The 15,611-nt window shown below is 35.9% G+C and overlaps 1 protein-coding gene across 15 annotated transcripts in view; it reads left to right on the plus strand.

Moving 5' to 3' along the window:
• LOC122401039 (phosphatidylinositol-binding clathrin assembly protein LAP) overlaps positions 1-15,611 on the plus strand; it is a 61,934-nt gene extending 46,323 nt beyond the window's left edge. For 3 of the 15 annotated variants that reach the window (XM_043402921.1, XM_043402930.1, XM_043402924.1), the window contains 5 exons: positions 736-856; positions 3,076-3,181; positions 6,272-6,334; positions 7,111-7,416; positions 10,308-15,607. In XM_043402921.1, coding sequence (XP_043258856.1) covers positions 736-856; positions 3,076-3,181; positions 6,272-6,334; positions 7,111-7,407 — 587 coding nt within the window. In that variant the 3' untranslated portion in view covers positions 7,408-7,416; positions 10,308-15,607. Of the gene's footprint in view, positions 1-672; positions 857-3,075; positions 3,182-6,271; positions 6,335-7,110; positions 7,417-10,307 lie in introns of all 15 variants that reach the window. The other 12 variants (XM_043402928.1, XM_043402927.1, XM_043402926.1 and 9 more) reach the window with 12 other exon arrangements.

The following is a 15,611-nucleotide window of genomic DNA, read 5'->3' on the forward strand; positions in this document are numbered from 1 at the left end:
CTTATTGGACTGCGAGGAATTAAATTTTCTCAAATATACAAGGTGCGATCGAATAATATTTTTCAAGTAGTCAGGTGGGTGGGTGATTCCTCATAAAAAAAAAATAAGAAAATCCTTTCATTTTCAAGTTTGAAAATTCAGACTTTAATAGAGGTATCTCATTTACATTTTCTACACGAAGAATTAGCAATATTATTAAGCGTTGAGCTGAAAATAATTTTACAATACGATGATGAAGCGTGCTTTGTGGCAACCTGTCCGGAAACTTTCGTACACCATTGTATATATTTTTGTAGTATCATGGTACGTTATCGTTTAGTTGATTATTCAACGAACTTTCTCCAAGATAATGTTATGTGTTAGCAACTTTTGCACCTTTCTTACATGAAAAAGCATGGCGTCTTTATTACGATGCATATAGAGATTAAAATATTCATGTGGTATCTTAGAGGGTAGTTTATTTGTATTTTTTGTTATGTCGACACCTGTAAAAACGTTCGTTGGTCGTAGTACACGCTCTTTGCGATGCAAAGTACATAGTTCGCTTCTCGAGATCCATGCTTTTTTTTTGTTCCAAGTTAACACGATTGATTTTTGTTTCTGTATCACCTACGGGCGCGGAATTTTGGGTTGTCGCTTTTCGGGGCTTTGGCTGATGTAGATGTTGCTTAGGTTTTGACGGCATGGGTTCGGTGCTGATGCCTACCACTGTACCTGGAGATAATAATATTTCAGCAGCAGGACAGCAGCCGAACGCAACGTCCACTGGCAAAGTCTTGACCGGAGATTTGGACAGTAGTCTCGCTAGTCTTGCCCAGAATTTGACTATCAACAAGAGTGCGCAGCAACAAGTCAAGTGAGTGAATGTTTCCTCTCAAATATGTATAATCAATATTTGTTTCTATCGGTACGAACCAGTATCGTCATGGTTTCTTGCAGTTTAACACTTTAATGGCCGCAATTATCACGCGAAGACCATTGTCAGTCATCACTGATATTGTAAACCAAAGTGAGATACACGAAGATGCTAGGAATATTATTACAAGGAATTATAGTCTTAACAAACGTAATAAGTTGAATGTGTGATGAAATGGTGACTGATATACGTGACAGTGGCCAACGTCTGCTAACTGGCAAAGTCACGTATACGTGACAGCGGCCGTCAAAGTGTTAAGGCGGATTACATTATAGCAGTGGTGTCAAACTTTTACGGAAGGTGTTAACACTAGATTTACGGGCATTGATCGCACTTATATTTATTGATACCTTTCGTGTTGACGATTACTTTACAATACGATTTTTTTAAAAATTAGAATATGTATTCATGCCATTGCATCAATCAAATTCAACATAAGTTGTTAAAGAATAATATTTACGCGTTCTGCAATTTTAAATATGGAATCAAACATCCGTCAAATTGACGGCTTTCGTGAATCTAGTGTACTCATGAAAATAAGTAAAAAAACTCTTAGAGCCGCGTGTTTGACATCACTGTATCGCGGTATTAACCCTTTTAGTGCCGAACAACGATATATCGTTGCGTATGCGATGGTGCCTTATTCTTCGCATTAGGAGAAAGCTCTGTCTCAAAAAAAATTTGTAAAACATTATAAAGGGTCTAATTTTATTGCAAAAGCATTTAAAAAATTATTTTTGGGTTTAACCCTTTGCCCTAGATGCCTTTTTCGCTCGGGCGAACCAGCAACTCAACACTACTTTGTTGGCGGAACCGTATGTATTCTGGAGTCGTCATATTATACAGGCTGTTCGGCCAATCCTGGGAAAAATTTTAATAGGAGATTCTAGAGGCCAAAATAAGACGAAAATCAAGAATATCAGTTTCTTGACTGAGGCCTCGTTAAAAAGTTATTAACAATTGAATTAAAAAATTTCAAATCGTTCTGAAAAAATTATTTTCGGTTCTGGGGGTCAATCACAATCATTTTTGGTAAATACACATACCTCCGAAATCCTACCCACTTTCGAGAAAAAAATTCGAGTAGGTACTGAACTTTTTAGATGAAATTAAAATATTTAAAATCACACTAAAAAAATTATATTTAGTTACAGGGGCCAATTACAATCATTTTTTATCATTACACATACCCCCGAAATCCTACGCATTTTCGAGAAAAAAATTCGAGTAGGTACTGAACTTTTTAGATGAAATTAAAATATTTAAAATCACACTAAAAAAATTATATTTAGTTACAGGGGCCAATTACAATCATTTTTTATCATTACACATACCCCCGAAATCCTACGCATTTTCGAGAAAAAAATTCCTTACCGAAAATCTAATTAGGTGCCTAAAGTCGACGAAAAAAAAAAATGTCAAATCGTTCTGAAAAAATTATTTTCGATTGCGAGGGTCAATCACAATCATTTTTGGTAAATACACATACATCCGAAATCCTACCCACTTTCTAGAAAAAAATTCGAGAAGGTGTGAAATTTTTCAACGGGAAAAAAAAATTTCAAATTGTTCTGGAAAAATTATTTTCGGTTGTGGGAGTCAATCACAATCATTTTTGGTGAATAGACATACCCTCGAAATCCTGCGCATTTTCGAGGAAAAAATTCAGTACGGGCTGCACTTTAAACGTTAATAACTTTTTAACTAAGCCTCATCATATTTTGAATTGATAATTTATTAAAAAATCATTGTAAATCAAATGCTTATACTTTATGCTACGTGACCTACATAAAACTGTGATCAAACAATGATTATTCTTATGTGTAAATATTGTTTGTAGAAGAGAAACTTGTTTCTATGTTTTTTATCACATTTTATAATTATGTTATTTATATGATTTGCAATAAATATTGAAATGCAATTGCCATTAGTTTATTCTTTCTTTATTTCGTAATATGCTGCTTTTTGAATTTTGTAAATATCATTCTTAGTTTGATTTTTATGAGCTTTTTTTCTAACCATAACAAACTCGTCAAATTGGCTCGGCATTTTTCGCATAGGCACCCGTTTTTCGCTCGGCACTAAAAGGTTTAAACAAGCTTCTGTAAAAAGTTGACGGACAATGTGGTTGTCAAGATACTAATTTGATGTTTTTTCAGGGGAATGCAGTGGAACTCGCCTAAAAATGCTGCCAAAACGGGTGGACCGGCCGGATGGACACCTCAGCCTATGGCGGCTACAACGGGCGCTGGTTATCGTCCAATGGTGAGTGGATTATCGCGCGGGTTATCTCTCTAGCATTCAGTTACAATCAGCACGTTGTTCTTGGTCGTAACAGCACTCTCCCTTTAAGACAATATTGTTCTCGCGTACCCCTAATGTCACTTGTTCCATATTACGTGTCGATATCTTTATCTATTTACTATTTTACATTCAGTCATTATCAGCATGCTATTTTTATCAGATTACTGTTTACTATAAACTGTTATCATCGTTTACAGAGACACGATAATCGTTACGCTTGTACTATTTTTGTTTGCGGCGACAGAGCGTTTAAAAAGAAAACACGCGAACCCATACTTACATATACATGAAGTGTGGCGAAGAGTCAACGAGCAAGTTTAATGACGAGAATAAATCAACGAGGAGTCTCGTGATAGTTTTTTCTTTATCAAATAATACTTTTACGACCTTAGGTTAAACGTGAATCAGTATACGACTTAGCACGCTTGCTTTATCGCTCATTAAGCTTCTGAACATACAATTCACAGATCGACACTTTTACTCTTCTCGATACGACGGTTCACTCGGTTCTCACGTTGTACAGATTGCAGAATGTCACAGGAACGGTATTACACAGCGGTCGACAGTCGACGACCCAATATTGAGAATATAGAATTTGAAGAAAATGAACAGCTTAACCCCTTCGGTCATGCAGTGTTAAAGGACAATGGTAGAAATTTTATAGTTGCTTGACAACCAAAGTTTTTTTACAAGATATGTTTCTACGTGCCTGAGGAGTCTGAAATACATAATTATTTACTTCATTCTCTGTTATTTTGGATTTTAATGTCAAATTAATATTAATATTCGGGCACTGTCCAGAATCCTAATTTTTACCCTAAATTTTAAACTAATTTAATATTTTTTAGAATGTCTTTCTCGACGAATTCTGAGGCTTTGAATAATTTACATAATGAGTAATAGAAATATTCAGACAGTATAGCACATTAGACTTTGACGCTGTATATCTTAGTTAATTATCTCGGAAACGAACGGGTAATTATTTCTTCAAATGTCCTGTTTATTATGTATTACAAATACGTTTATTTATTTAATTAATTATACTGAAGTTATAGAAATGTTCGAGCACTTGCTCCGTTTATTAATTTGATTAAAAGTAGTGTTTGATCAGTTTTTCAGAAATTGTTAAGTCGAAACGTGTAAGTAGTATTTATAGATGTGTTTAGATTTAATAGTTTCGGATTCGATGGTAGAAGATACGGTTGACGTCGTGTTGGAGGAAAAATATCGACGAAATTATATTAAGCGAACGGTAAAAGGGGTTGGTGGATCAGTGATTGTCTGGGGTGCAATGTCTATAAATGGTGGTTGGCCCACTTCACCGAATAGAAGGAATTATGGATCGACATACAGTGGAACCTCGATTAACTGGCTTAATCGGGACCGAGGCAGCTCGGATAAATTGAAACCCAGAGAGACAAACTTAAAATACAGTTTGTACAGGGTGTTCAGCCACCCCTGGGAAAAATTTTAATGGGAGACTCTAGAGGCCAAAACAAGATGAAAAACAAGGATACTAATTTGTTGATTTAGGCTTCGTTAAAAAGTTAGAGAAATATTTCCGGCCACACGGTATATTTTCGGTAAAGAATTTTTTTCTCGAAAGTACGTAGGATTTCGAAGGTATGTCTACTCACCAAAAATGATTGTAATTGACCTCCGCAACCGAAAATAATTTTTTCAGAACGATTTGAAATTTTTTTTTTCGTTGAAAAATTTAGCCACCTACTAGAATTTTTTTCTCGAAAGTGCATAGGAATTCGGGGATGTGTGTATTCACCAAAAATAATTGTAATTGACTCCCGCAACCGAAAATAATTTTTTTTAGATCGATTTAAAATATTTTTTTTTTCGCCAAAAAATTTAGGCACCTCGAATTTTTTTCTCGAAAGTGCGTAGGAATTCGAGGGTATGTCCCTTCGCCAAAAATAATTGTAATTGACCCCTGCAACAGAAAATAATTTTTTTAGAACGATTTGAAACTTTTCAATTTCGCCGAATTTCAGGGGAATCATGATTCATGGTCAGACATTGTATTTTCGGTAAGGAATTTTTTTCTCGAAAATGCGTAGGATTTCGGGGGTGTGTCTATTCACCAAAAGTGATTGTAATTGACCCTCGCAATCGAAAATATTTTTTCCATGAATGATTTGAAATTTTTTGATAACATTTTAACGAAGCCTCAATCAACAAATTGATATTTTTGATTTTCGTCTTATTTTGGCCTCTAGAATCTCCCATTGAAATTTTTCCCAGGATTAGCCGAACGCCCTGTATATTCTTCCTTAATTGTAATATTACATTTTAATAATAAAGTTTACGTGGATAAGATTTGGATAAACTTGGATAAAAGTCAAGAATTCTGGCTCTGGTTTAATAATCAAAGTTATGAATTATATTATTAGAAGATAAATTTAATAGATAGTGTTTTTACTTATTATAAAACACATTTATATATATTAATATAATTATAAATATTATTAATAGTCATTTTATTTCGTCAGACTTAATTTGTAATTATTATAGCCTGATCGATCGTTTGAAAAATTGGTAGTACGTATCATCATTTGCTGTATAAGACTGAAAGTGTACATTTACACTTTTACTCGTCACTGTATGTTATTTATTACATACTGTTTACATTAATTTTAATTTTATCTTCTAAATATCGCGTACTTGGAGGGAGAACTGATAATTCATTGTTGTTGTGTGCTGAAAATCACATTTTTATCTCGATAAATGAAAAATCATGATCGAAAGGGTTAATGTTACAATTTGTCGTTTGACACTGGATGTTGTAATTGTAAAAGAATGTTTAGAAAAGGCAAACGATTTCGTAGACCATCGACCGTCTGAAATTCTATGCGAGGGACATTTAAAATGGTGTCCCGTATAGAGCACCGCTAGACTAGTATAAATTTTCTAATCCCCTTTAGTATGATATGTATCGTGCGAATTAGAGTTAGAATATATACCAAAGGTGATTGTTAATCGGCACACTTAGTTGTACAAATGCATGCATGGCATACGGCATGCTACCGGCTGTTGCAGGGTCAAGGAATGACGCAACTTCCTCCAACTACCCTGGGCTTCCCTCCCCACTCCGCGCCATTGGTAAGTTCTCTATTTTACGTAAAACGATGAAAGATAATGACCGAAATAAACGTGTCGCTTGGTCGAATGACTGATTTCACATCGCTATATGTAAGAAATACCGTAACTAACCGATTATGTATTATCATGCGGTGAAATTAGTCAAAGTACATGTTTTCTTCCACCGCGATATAGTTTCTTTAAATATTGTTTTATCGAGACAAGTAAGTGGCATTAGTTCGGAGCAACACGTTTAGTACAATTAATTAGCGAACGGTCCACTATGAAATTGAAATTTCCACTGTCATGTCGCATCCTGGTTCTCCCGCTTTCGCATTAATTTGTATATTTGATGCACACGTATGTTTGGTTTAAACTAGTTCTCCTAGTCAACTAGACTCTGTGTCTCCTTGTGTGTTAGTGGAACATTGCACATGAAACACGTTATCGCCGATACTGTATAATACGATCGGTGATATTTGTACATAGAAATGTAAATACGTTACACCGCGGTTGCAGCGGTTCTTTTCCTTTCGTGTACTTTAAATGTTTGTTAAATTAATCGTAACCACACGACAATTCCACCTCGAACCAAAGTGAATCCAAATACTCGTTGAGAATACATAGAGCTTACTACACTAAACACTTGCACATTTCTATTTGGTCCGATATAAATGGTCAGTCCTTGGAACGAAACAATACCAAAGAAGAAAACATGAAACCAGGTGGACCTCCAAATGGTAAACGTTCCAGAAGTACAGGCTGGATCTGATCGGGCGGCTTTCTGGTGTCCTTAGGGAATGCAAGGTGTGCCAATGGGCATGCAGGGCATGAGGCCAATGATGAACACAATGCCTGGTGGTCCTGGTGGCATGATGGTTGCGGTAGGAGGTGCCCCAATGATGATGCCCAACGCGAATCCTATGATGGGTGCTAATCTTCAACAGCAACAGCAACCGCAGCAGCAGCAGCAGCAACAACAACAACAACAACAACAACAACAACAACAACAACAACAACAACAACAACAACCCCAGGCTGCTGCACAGCCACAAAATAACGCAGTTCAGCTAGATCCGTTCGGTGCTCTGTGAAGAGATTAGGTATCTATTCGCTTCCCCCTGTAATAGAGGAAATTATCAGTGGCAAAACTGCGGGCCTCTGTTGGTTCAAGTAACTAGAAATTATGGATGTTACAATCCATGAAATTCCCATAGTCCCATGGAAAATTTTGTTTATGATATTGAAGAATACGTAGAGAGTGAATACTGTCAGATTAGAAACATAGTACTGGGTTGATTACAAAGTCAGATAATTAGCACTGTCGCGGACTGGGTATGTATTGTGCAGAAATGAGAAGCTGGCTATCTGGTCTGAGTCATGGTATAATCTCCTTCCTATGCACTAGAGGTGTTCAAATATTTGAAAATACAATCTAAGACTAAGCTTAGTTTGAATTATTCACATCAGGTGCTTGAATGTTCAAGTAAAGTTAATTTAACCAAGTAAACTTGATTATACAGGGGAAAATTTTAATGGGAGATTCTAGAGGCCAAAATAAGACGAAAATCAAGAATACTAATTTGTTGATGGAGGCTTCGTTAAAAAGTTATTAACGCTTAAAGTTCCGCTCGTACTGAATTTTTTCCTCGAAAATGCGCAACATTTCGGAGATATGTCTATTCACCAAAAATTATTGTAATTGACCCCCGCAACCGAAAATAATTTTTCCAGAACGATTTGAAATTGTTTAATTTTGTCGAAAAATTTCACACCTTGAATTTTTTTTCTCGAAAGTGGGTAGGAATTCAGGGGTATGTCCAATGACCAAAAATGATTGTAATCGACCTCCGCAACTAAAAATAATTTTTTCAGAACGATTTGAAATTTTTAATTTTGTCGTTGAATTTGTCCACTTTCTTGAATTTTTTTCTCAAAACTGGATAGGATTTCAAGGGTATGTCTAATGACCGAAAATGATTGTAATCGACCTCCGCAACTAAAAATAATTTTTTCAGATCGATTTGATATTTTTTTTTTTGTCGAAGAATTTGTCAACTTTCTCAAATTTTTTTCTCGAAAGTGCGTAGGATTTCGGGGGTATCTGTATTCACCAAAAATGATTGTAATTGACCCCCGCAACCGTAAATAATTTTTCCAGAAAGATTTGAACTTTTTGAAATAGCAGGGGATTCGGAATGTCAGGGTCAGACATTGTCGTTTCGGTAAAGAATTTTTTTCTCGAAAGTGCGTAGGATTTTGTGGGTACGTGTAATGACAAAAAATGGTTGTAATTGACCCGCTTAGTTAAAATTAATTTTTTTTTAGAACAATTTGAAATTTTTTTTTTGTCGAAGAATTTGTCCACCTTCCTGAATTTTTTTCTCGAAAATGCGTAGGATTTTGGGGGTATGTCTATTCACCAAAAATGATTGTAATTGACCCTCGCAACCGAAAATAATTTTTCCATGAATGATTTGAAACATTTTAATTTAGTTTTTTAATAACTTTTTAACGAAGCCTCAATCATCAAATTGATGTTCTTAATTTTCATCTTATTTTGGCCTCTCGAATCTCTCTAAAATCTCTGTAAAATGACATTTTAATAATAAAGTTTACCTGGATATGATTTGGATAAACTTGGATAAAAGTAAAAAATCCTGACTCTGGTTTAATAATCAAAATTATGAATTATATTATTAGTAGATAAATTTAATAGATAGTGTTTTTACTTATTATGAAACACATATAAATTTATACATTTTTCTTTATTTCCGCGCATTAGCAATATTATTTTTACTAGTATATTATCTTGATTAATAGTTGCTAATTAATATCACTATTTGAAAAAAAGGACTCTCAGTGCATGGTTGTTTTTCTTGGGGTTAATCTGTAGACTTCATTGTGAAATTTCCTTTAAAAAAAAAATTGCTTGATCGTCTAAGGGTTAATTAAGAAGATCGATATTGCGGTTACATTTCTCCATCGAGGATCCAATTGATATTTCGAAATGAAGTTTAAACCAAGCGACCGATTTCCCATGGATTACTACCTTTTCAAAATGCACAGATATGGTTGACGTTTAGTATTTGATTAATCCCCTTGTATGCGAGACACATGTTGTACCTAACGATGCACAATTCTATTCAGAGTTTACTCTAAGTCTCTAATATACTTATCTACTAATAGCACCAGTTTCTAATTAACGCAATGAATCTGCACCCTGAATGATGACATTTATTTCGCAAGGGTAAAAATAAGCATGGTGATTCGTCGAATCAATATCGGACACAAATGTATCTCAACCCCCTCGTGGCTATGAAAATATCTCGCGACCTGATTCTATTCATATGACTCTTAACGATCAAAATAATCGAAGACAATCGAATTCCTATATTACGTATATTTTATATACCTTTGAAGATCCGATATTTTGCAGGCTTCTAGATCCACGTGTACAACAATCAATCACAACAAAATTTGTAACAATCGCCTAGTCAAGTATATTCTATTAATGAATAACTTCTATATTTACTATTTCACCACAGTTATTTTAAAAATTGTTAAAATTAAAAAAATTAGATTTCGTAAAAATTGTCCAATTATTTTTTTCATAACTGGCTGAATCTACAAGCCTACAAAAGTGATTAATAGACTACGGATGTTTATGCATTTATGGGAAATTTTAATCCTCAAAAAACTACAGAATGCATTTAATATGCAAAAATATAAGAAATACTTAAAGTAAGATACGAATTATTATATTTAGGGGTTGAGACAGCCCTCTGCGAAGCTTCATTAATAAAAATGTGAATTTGCATGAAGATCCGCAGTCTAGTGATTAAAATCGATGAGGATCAGGTTCGTCGTTCTGCTTGTTAGGCTCGTTCATCACCGATAGCCACGGATACTAATGTAAACTTCGACCGCGGTAGCCTCGAATCCCGTTTAGTCGATATCGCGAAACACGTTAATCGGTGGCCGTTTGTTTCAGGAGTTCGGATTGGAACCGAGCGGACGAAGCACCAACTCTGTAAATACCGTGTAATATGCCTAGAAAATGTGCCCTGCTTGCTCTCGTTATTCTACGTAATCCGTAAGGATCCGGCCCCGTGTCCGCGAAGTCTGCTAATTGGATCGTCCTCCGAGGAACGGGACGGCGATGACGGATCATCCGTTAATATTTCTACTGCTGATCGAGTATAATCGCATATACGGGTTTTACTCACTTTTACGGCGGTTGCCTTAAAGGAGATACGCGTAGTCTCAGAGTATACACACACACAATTCTACGAGGCGACTAAAGCAAGATAGAGAGAGAGAGAAAAGAGAGAAAAGAGAGAGAAAGTTTAGAGAACGAGTTACAAACAAGCCGTATTGCGTTTAGAATTCCATGATCGTGGATGCGACTATTCCGTAAGAGTTGACTGTGATAGTATTGCATCGACATTGTAGCGTTTTCCAGTTGATCCCAGGACGGGGGTGACACCGATTGTAACAGGAGAGAATGTGCGTGTAAAAGAGAGAGAGAGAATGAGAGTATGGGTATGCATGGGAGAGAGAGTGAAAGGGAAAGTCATAAACGGCGGCCAGGAAGAAATTTTTGTTCTTTTTTCGTAGCAAAGGTAGAGAGTTTAAGTAGCAGTACCCACAAAGCTTTATACATACTGGAAAGGTGTCGAGTAAACGGAGCATCTCTGTACGAAGAGAGCGCGTTTGATCGGTTCGTCGTGATTCTAAACGTACATACGCCGAGAAAATTATATATATATATAGTTGGCTGATGCATGTATCCATATTATTGTAAAATTTGCGTACACCGCGTGTACGAAACCGCGCGAAAGATACAACGTTGAAGCTATAAATATCTAACAAACAAACAAAAAAAAAAAAATTATATATATAAATATATATAAATAAATGTATATGTATATGGGCGTAATCCTAAACTGGCGCACCCGTGTTGCTCTCCACGTTTCATTTCCGTACTCTTTAAGGTGTAATCTTTTGATTTCGACTCAGGGCGCTGAAGCAGTTACGACGTATCCTTTGTTAAAGTATTAAATACTATACGATATATGCGACATCATACATACATGCATACGTACATAAATACACACGCGCGCGTGCGCGCGCGATTATATATTATACACACACATATATACATATACAATATACATATTATATAGGTAGAGAGTGCATGAGAGCGAGAGCGAGTGAAAGATGAATGGAATATTAGTTGGTCTCACTAATGTTCTCTATCCGTATACCGTTCCGAATTGTCTTAATTAGGTAATTAAACGAACTATGTACACAAAGTTAAGATTATGATACTCATATGATTATTATGAATGTAATATCGCGAGTCTACGATTCAGTATGGTACTATTAATATAGTCAATAATTCCTGTTCTAAGGTCTAATTCGGGATTCGTTTCGTCCCTCGGCAGACGCAGATACCTCCACGAAGAATTGTTCGCTGTTCGCCGAGTGTCGTTTATTTTCGTCCGAAGGCTGCACCGAATCCTAACCGGGAGACCAATTGCATCAACATTTTATCTTGTTTTCCGTGGCGTTGTAATCCCCCCACACGCTTTGTGGTTGATTTGAACGGTATTCGTGAGAGTAGTCGTGTACAGTGACAGGGAGAGCCAAGAAAAAATCGGATTTGAAGCGAGAATGTTTTGGTCGTGTTGTTTCGACTGTTGCGGGTTGCGATCATCAATGAAACTCTGAACTTTTAAGTATAGGGAATTTAAAGAAATACCAGTGAGTTACGTGGACCCACAAAGCATACAAAACAGGTGCAAATGAGTTTGTAAGAAAATTTTGTTGTTAAGTTCTAATCAGGAATCCTGCTTCGTTATATGTTAGATCGTCTGGAAAGTTCGAGGTCCATGTTTCTCACCTTGTATCTTCTTTTACGTTCAAATATAGTCTTCGTCTTGTTCGATAATCTTTTCCCATTTCTTTGGTGATTTCAATGCGGGGGAATAAGGTGGATGTTATCAAATTTCCCAGCCAAATTTTTTTTACACGGTTCTGATTCATGAATTGTGGGCGTTGATTAGTTTTTAGGAGTTTATAGTAAACAACACCTCAGTAATCTCATCAAACACTCAAGAGTTTGCGTGGGTGTAATCGTACTTTCGCCACCTTTTGAGGCATTTCATTTGTTTTCCACCAACTCTCTTTCCTTTTTGAATTCTCAAATAAAATCCATTTCTCATCTCTGTTCATAATTCGTTTAAAAAATGGTGCAGTTTTGATTTCATTCCAAGTCTTTTTACTGGAGATTTTGCACATTTCAATTAGAATTCACTAATGAACAAATAACATTGTCGTCTACGGTAGATGGTCGTTCTTCATCTTCTCAGCAATAATTTCCTCGTCTAAAATAGCTTTCTATAAGTGCAATGAGATACATTACACTTTCCATATACACTACAAATGCTTTTTGCATTACTCAAGAAAAAAAAAAGAAATTCGCTATGCCTGAAACAGCACAAACATTCCGGACGAATTCATACAAATCGAACTTGACTATTTAAAACGCTTCCTTATTGTTAGAATAATTGGTCCGTAGTAAAACTTTGTAATAACTAGACTGCGGATCTTTATGCAAATTCATATTTTTATTAATAGAATTAATAAAATGGAAGCTTTGTAGATGATTGTCTCAACCCTTAAATATAACAATTCGTATCTTACTTTAAGTATTTCTTATATTTTTGCATATTAAGTGCATTCTGTAGTTTCTTGAGAATTAAAATTCCCCATAAATGCATAAACATCCGCAGTCTAGTAATAACAGTACAGAGAGTCTGTTTTCTCTGGATGAAATGACGATTTTTGTGAATTTTGCAAAGCTCAAACGGAACCTATTTAAAGTGCAAAAATGAATAAACAACAAAAATACGAACGATGAACGCAGTAGATGACAATGGTTAAAAGCGATTCATCGAGTCAGTTATTTCTATTCAACGCTGCCAGTTAATTGTTGGAACTTGTTCATCGAGATCGCAATTCCGCTAGTTCGAGCAAAGAGAGTCCCAGGATGAGGAAGAACGAGTCGATGAGAATGCGAGAAAGTGTTGTCTGAAGCGTTGGACTGAAAGAAGTCAGGGGTGCGTAGCCTAGTTTCACATCGGTCCATGAGAATCCATACCGAGGATCAAGAAGGTACAAATCACGCCGGAATCCAACGGAACTTATTCTAAAAGAGGCAACAAACAATACGAATTGTAATAACGATAATTAAACTCTTATTGTTCTTCGAGCGATTCTCTTTATTAAATGTAGCGCCCACGAAATTGTTCCCAATCTTTTTCACCCGTCGTTGTTCGAGAAATTCGTGCACCCCTGATGCGAAGTCCGTGTTTTGCAACATACCTAGCTTAGCTGTCTTTGTATAATACGGTTCTAGGACTTGGCGAGAGCAACGGCCATAGGAGACTAGATCATAAATTACATGTTCAATTAACGACTACGGATCACGCGAGAAACTGATCACCATTAAGTTTAAGAGAGTGGTCCCCGAATCTGTGCACCATCATAAAGCTGAGGATGTCCTGCCAATATATGAAAGTCATTAGTTTTTATCTGTTTTAGTTAACGAGAGACCGTTGATCCGGACTGCTTGAAGGTGAAGAGTATTTGAAGTTGAATGGGGTTCCGAATTGATAAGGTTCTATCGTTGGAACATCTTGATTGTTAACGTTTTACAAAATTTTGGGTCGTAGAAGTTAGCTTCTCGATTTTTTTGGGGGAGAAGACGGGGATTAACAAAGATATTTCTGCCTTTCCTTTGCATCGTATTTAAGAGCAGTTCCATACAGAGATATATTACTTTAAAGAAGTCAAAATTATAAAAGAAAAATAATCATAGCTCATAAATACGGTAGTAGAAATTTTAATTGATGCGGTTTGAATTAATGGGGATTTCACTTTGCACAAAAAATGAGAGAATAGTGACATAGCAGAACCTCGTTAATTCGGGCTCGCTAAGTTGTCCAGATTAACAAGATTGCACCGAATTAGCAACAAAGGGAAAAGCTAAAATGTTGTACCTTGAAATTGTAAGTCTTATCAGGCTCGACAACGCGGAACAAACGGTTCTTTATACCTGACATATTTCACTTTTCGTTCTAAGAAGGTCAGGTGAATGTTGATAATGATGGTGATTGACGTGTATCGTCGGACGCGTTCGAACGATATTCAAAATTCCAAAGCAACAAACGTCTGTGTAAACTTACTGGTGATCGAGTGTAACAGGACAATATTACATATACATATATAAACGCATATTTTATCGAGAATCATAGAGCAGTAGCAATCTATGTAACTCTCCCCTGTAAGCTAGCGAAAGACAACACAATATTTAGAAACAAAAAAAGAAAAAAAAACGAATGCTATATGAAATCTTTCGTCGACCATTAATACGTTCAGTGCCACGAAGGATCTCGAGATTCCTTCTAGCTTCACCTTTACCATTGTAACACCTTCATTCTCATCCGAATGGTTTGAGCCCTGAACTTATTGTTAGATCACGACCACCCGTGTGTTTTGATCTCTCAACCAACACGATATGAAATCAAAATGATCTACACTGTTCTTTAAGACTGTTCAAAATAATTAGAGGATTATCTGTCCGAATAATTTCAACGCTCTGCAAGGTATAAGTTCATAAATCAGACATTTAAGTGGTCGTATACAGTGTTCGGTTCAGTTTTTCGAATTGTTCGGAGACACTGATCTTCTAACTATATCGAGCAACGTCGCAGTCTATTATTTATTGGAAACGTTTGTAGTTCCGCAACAATTTAGTCCAGAACGAAGAACATGTACAGTGATACATGTACCTAGTAAGATAAATTATACGTTTCAGCTCTTTTGTTCTGTCCGGGTCGAATCAATCCCATTTCATCGGTTGGGAATTAATGTTAACACATTACTGGCAAACGGCGTATAATAATATCTCTAAAGGGTATAGCCGGATAAGATGGTCAAAAGTGCCCTTGAGCCAAACTGATCAGTGAACATATCAGTTAATAGACCATTCAAAGAAAACCATTTGTGTCAAATATCAACCCCGTACCCTTACTGAGAGGGTAGTTACAGGGCGTAACGCAATTTTCAGTTTAAGCTGTATATCTTTTGTTGTATTGTATCAAAGAGTTTGAAAAAAATTGGGGGTATTTTACTCTACGGCGTACGTATTTGTGAATTTTTTCCGAATTTTTCACCGCAAAATGGATTTTTAAAAAATTCGAAAAGTATAAAAATATAATAATTATAA

The sequence above is a fragment of the Colletes gigas genome, unplaced genomic scaffold, assembly GCF_013123115.1.
Source record: "Colletes gigas isolate AHSC1104 unplaced genomic scaffold, ASM1312311v1 Colletes_gigas_Sc00021, whole genome shotgun sequence".
Taxonomy (NCBI): Eukaryota; Metazoa; Arthropoda; class Insecta; order Hymenoptera; family Colletidae; genus Colletes; species Colletes gigas.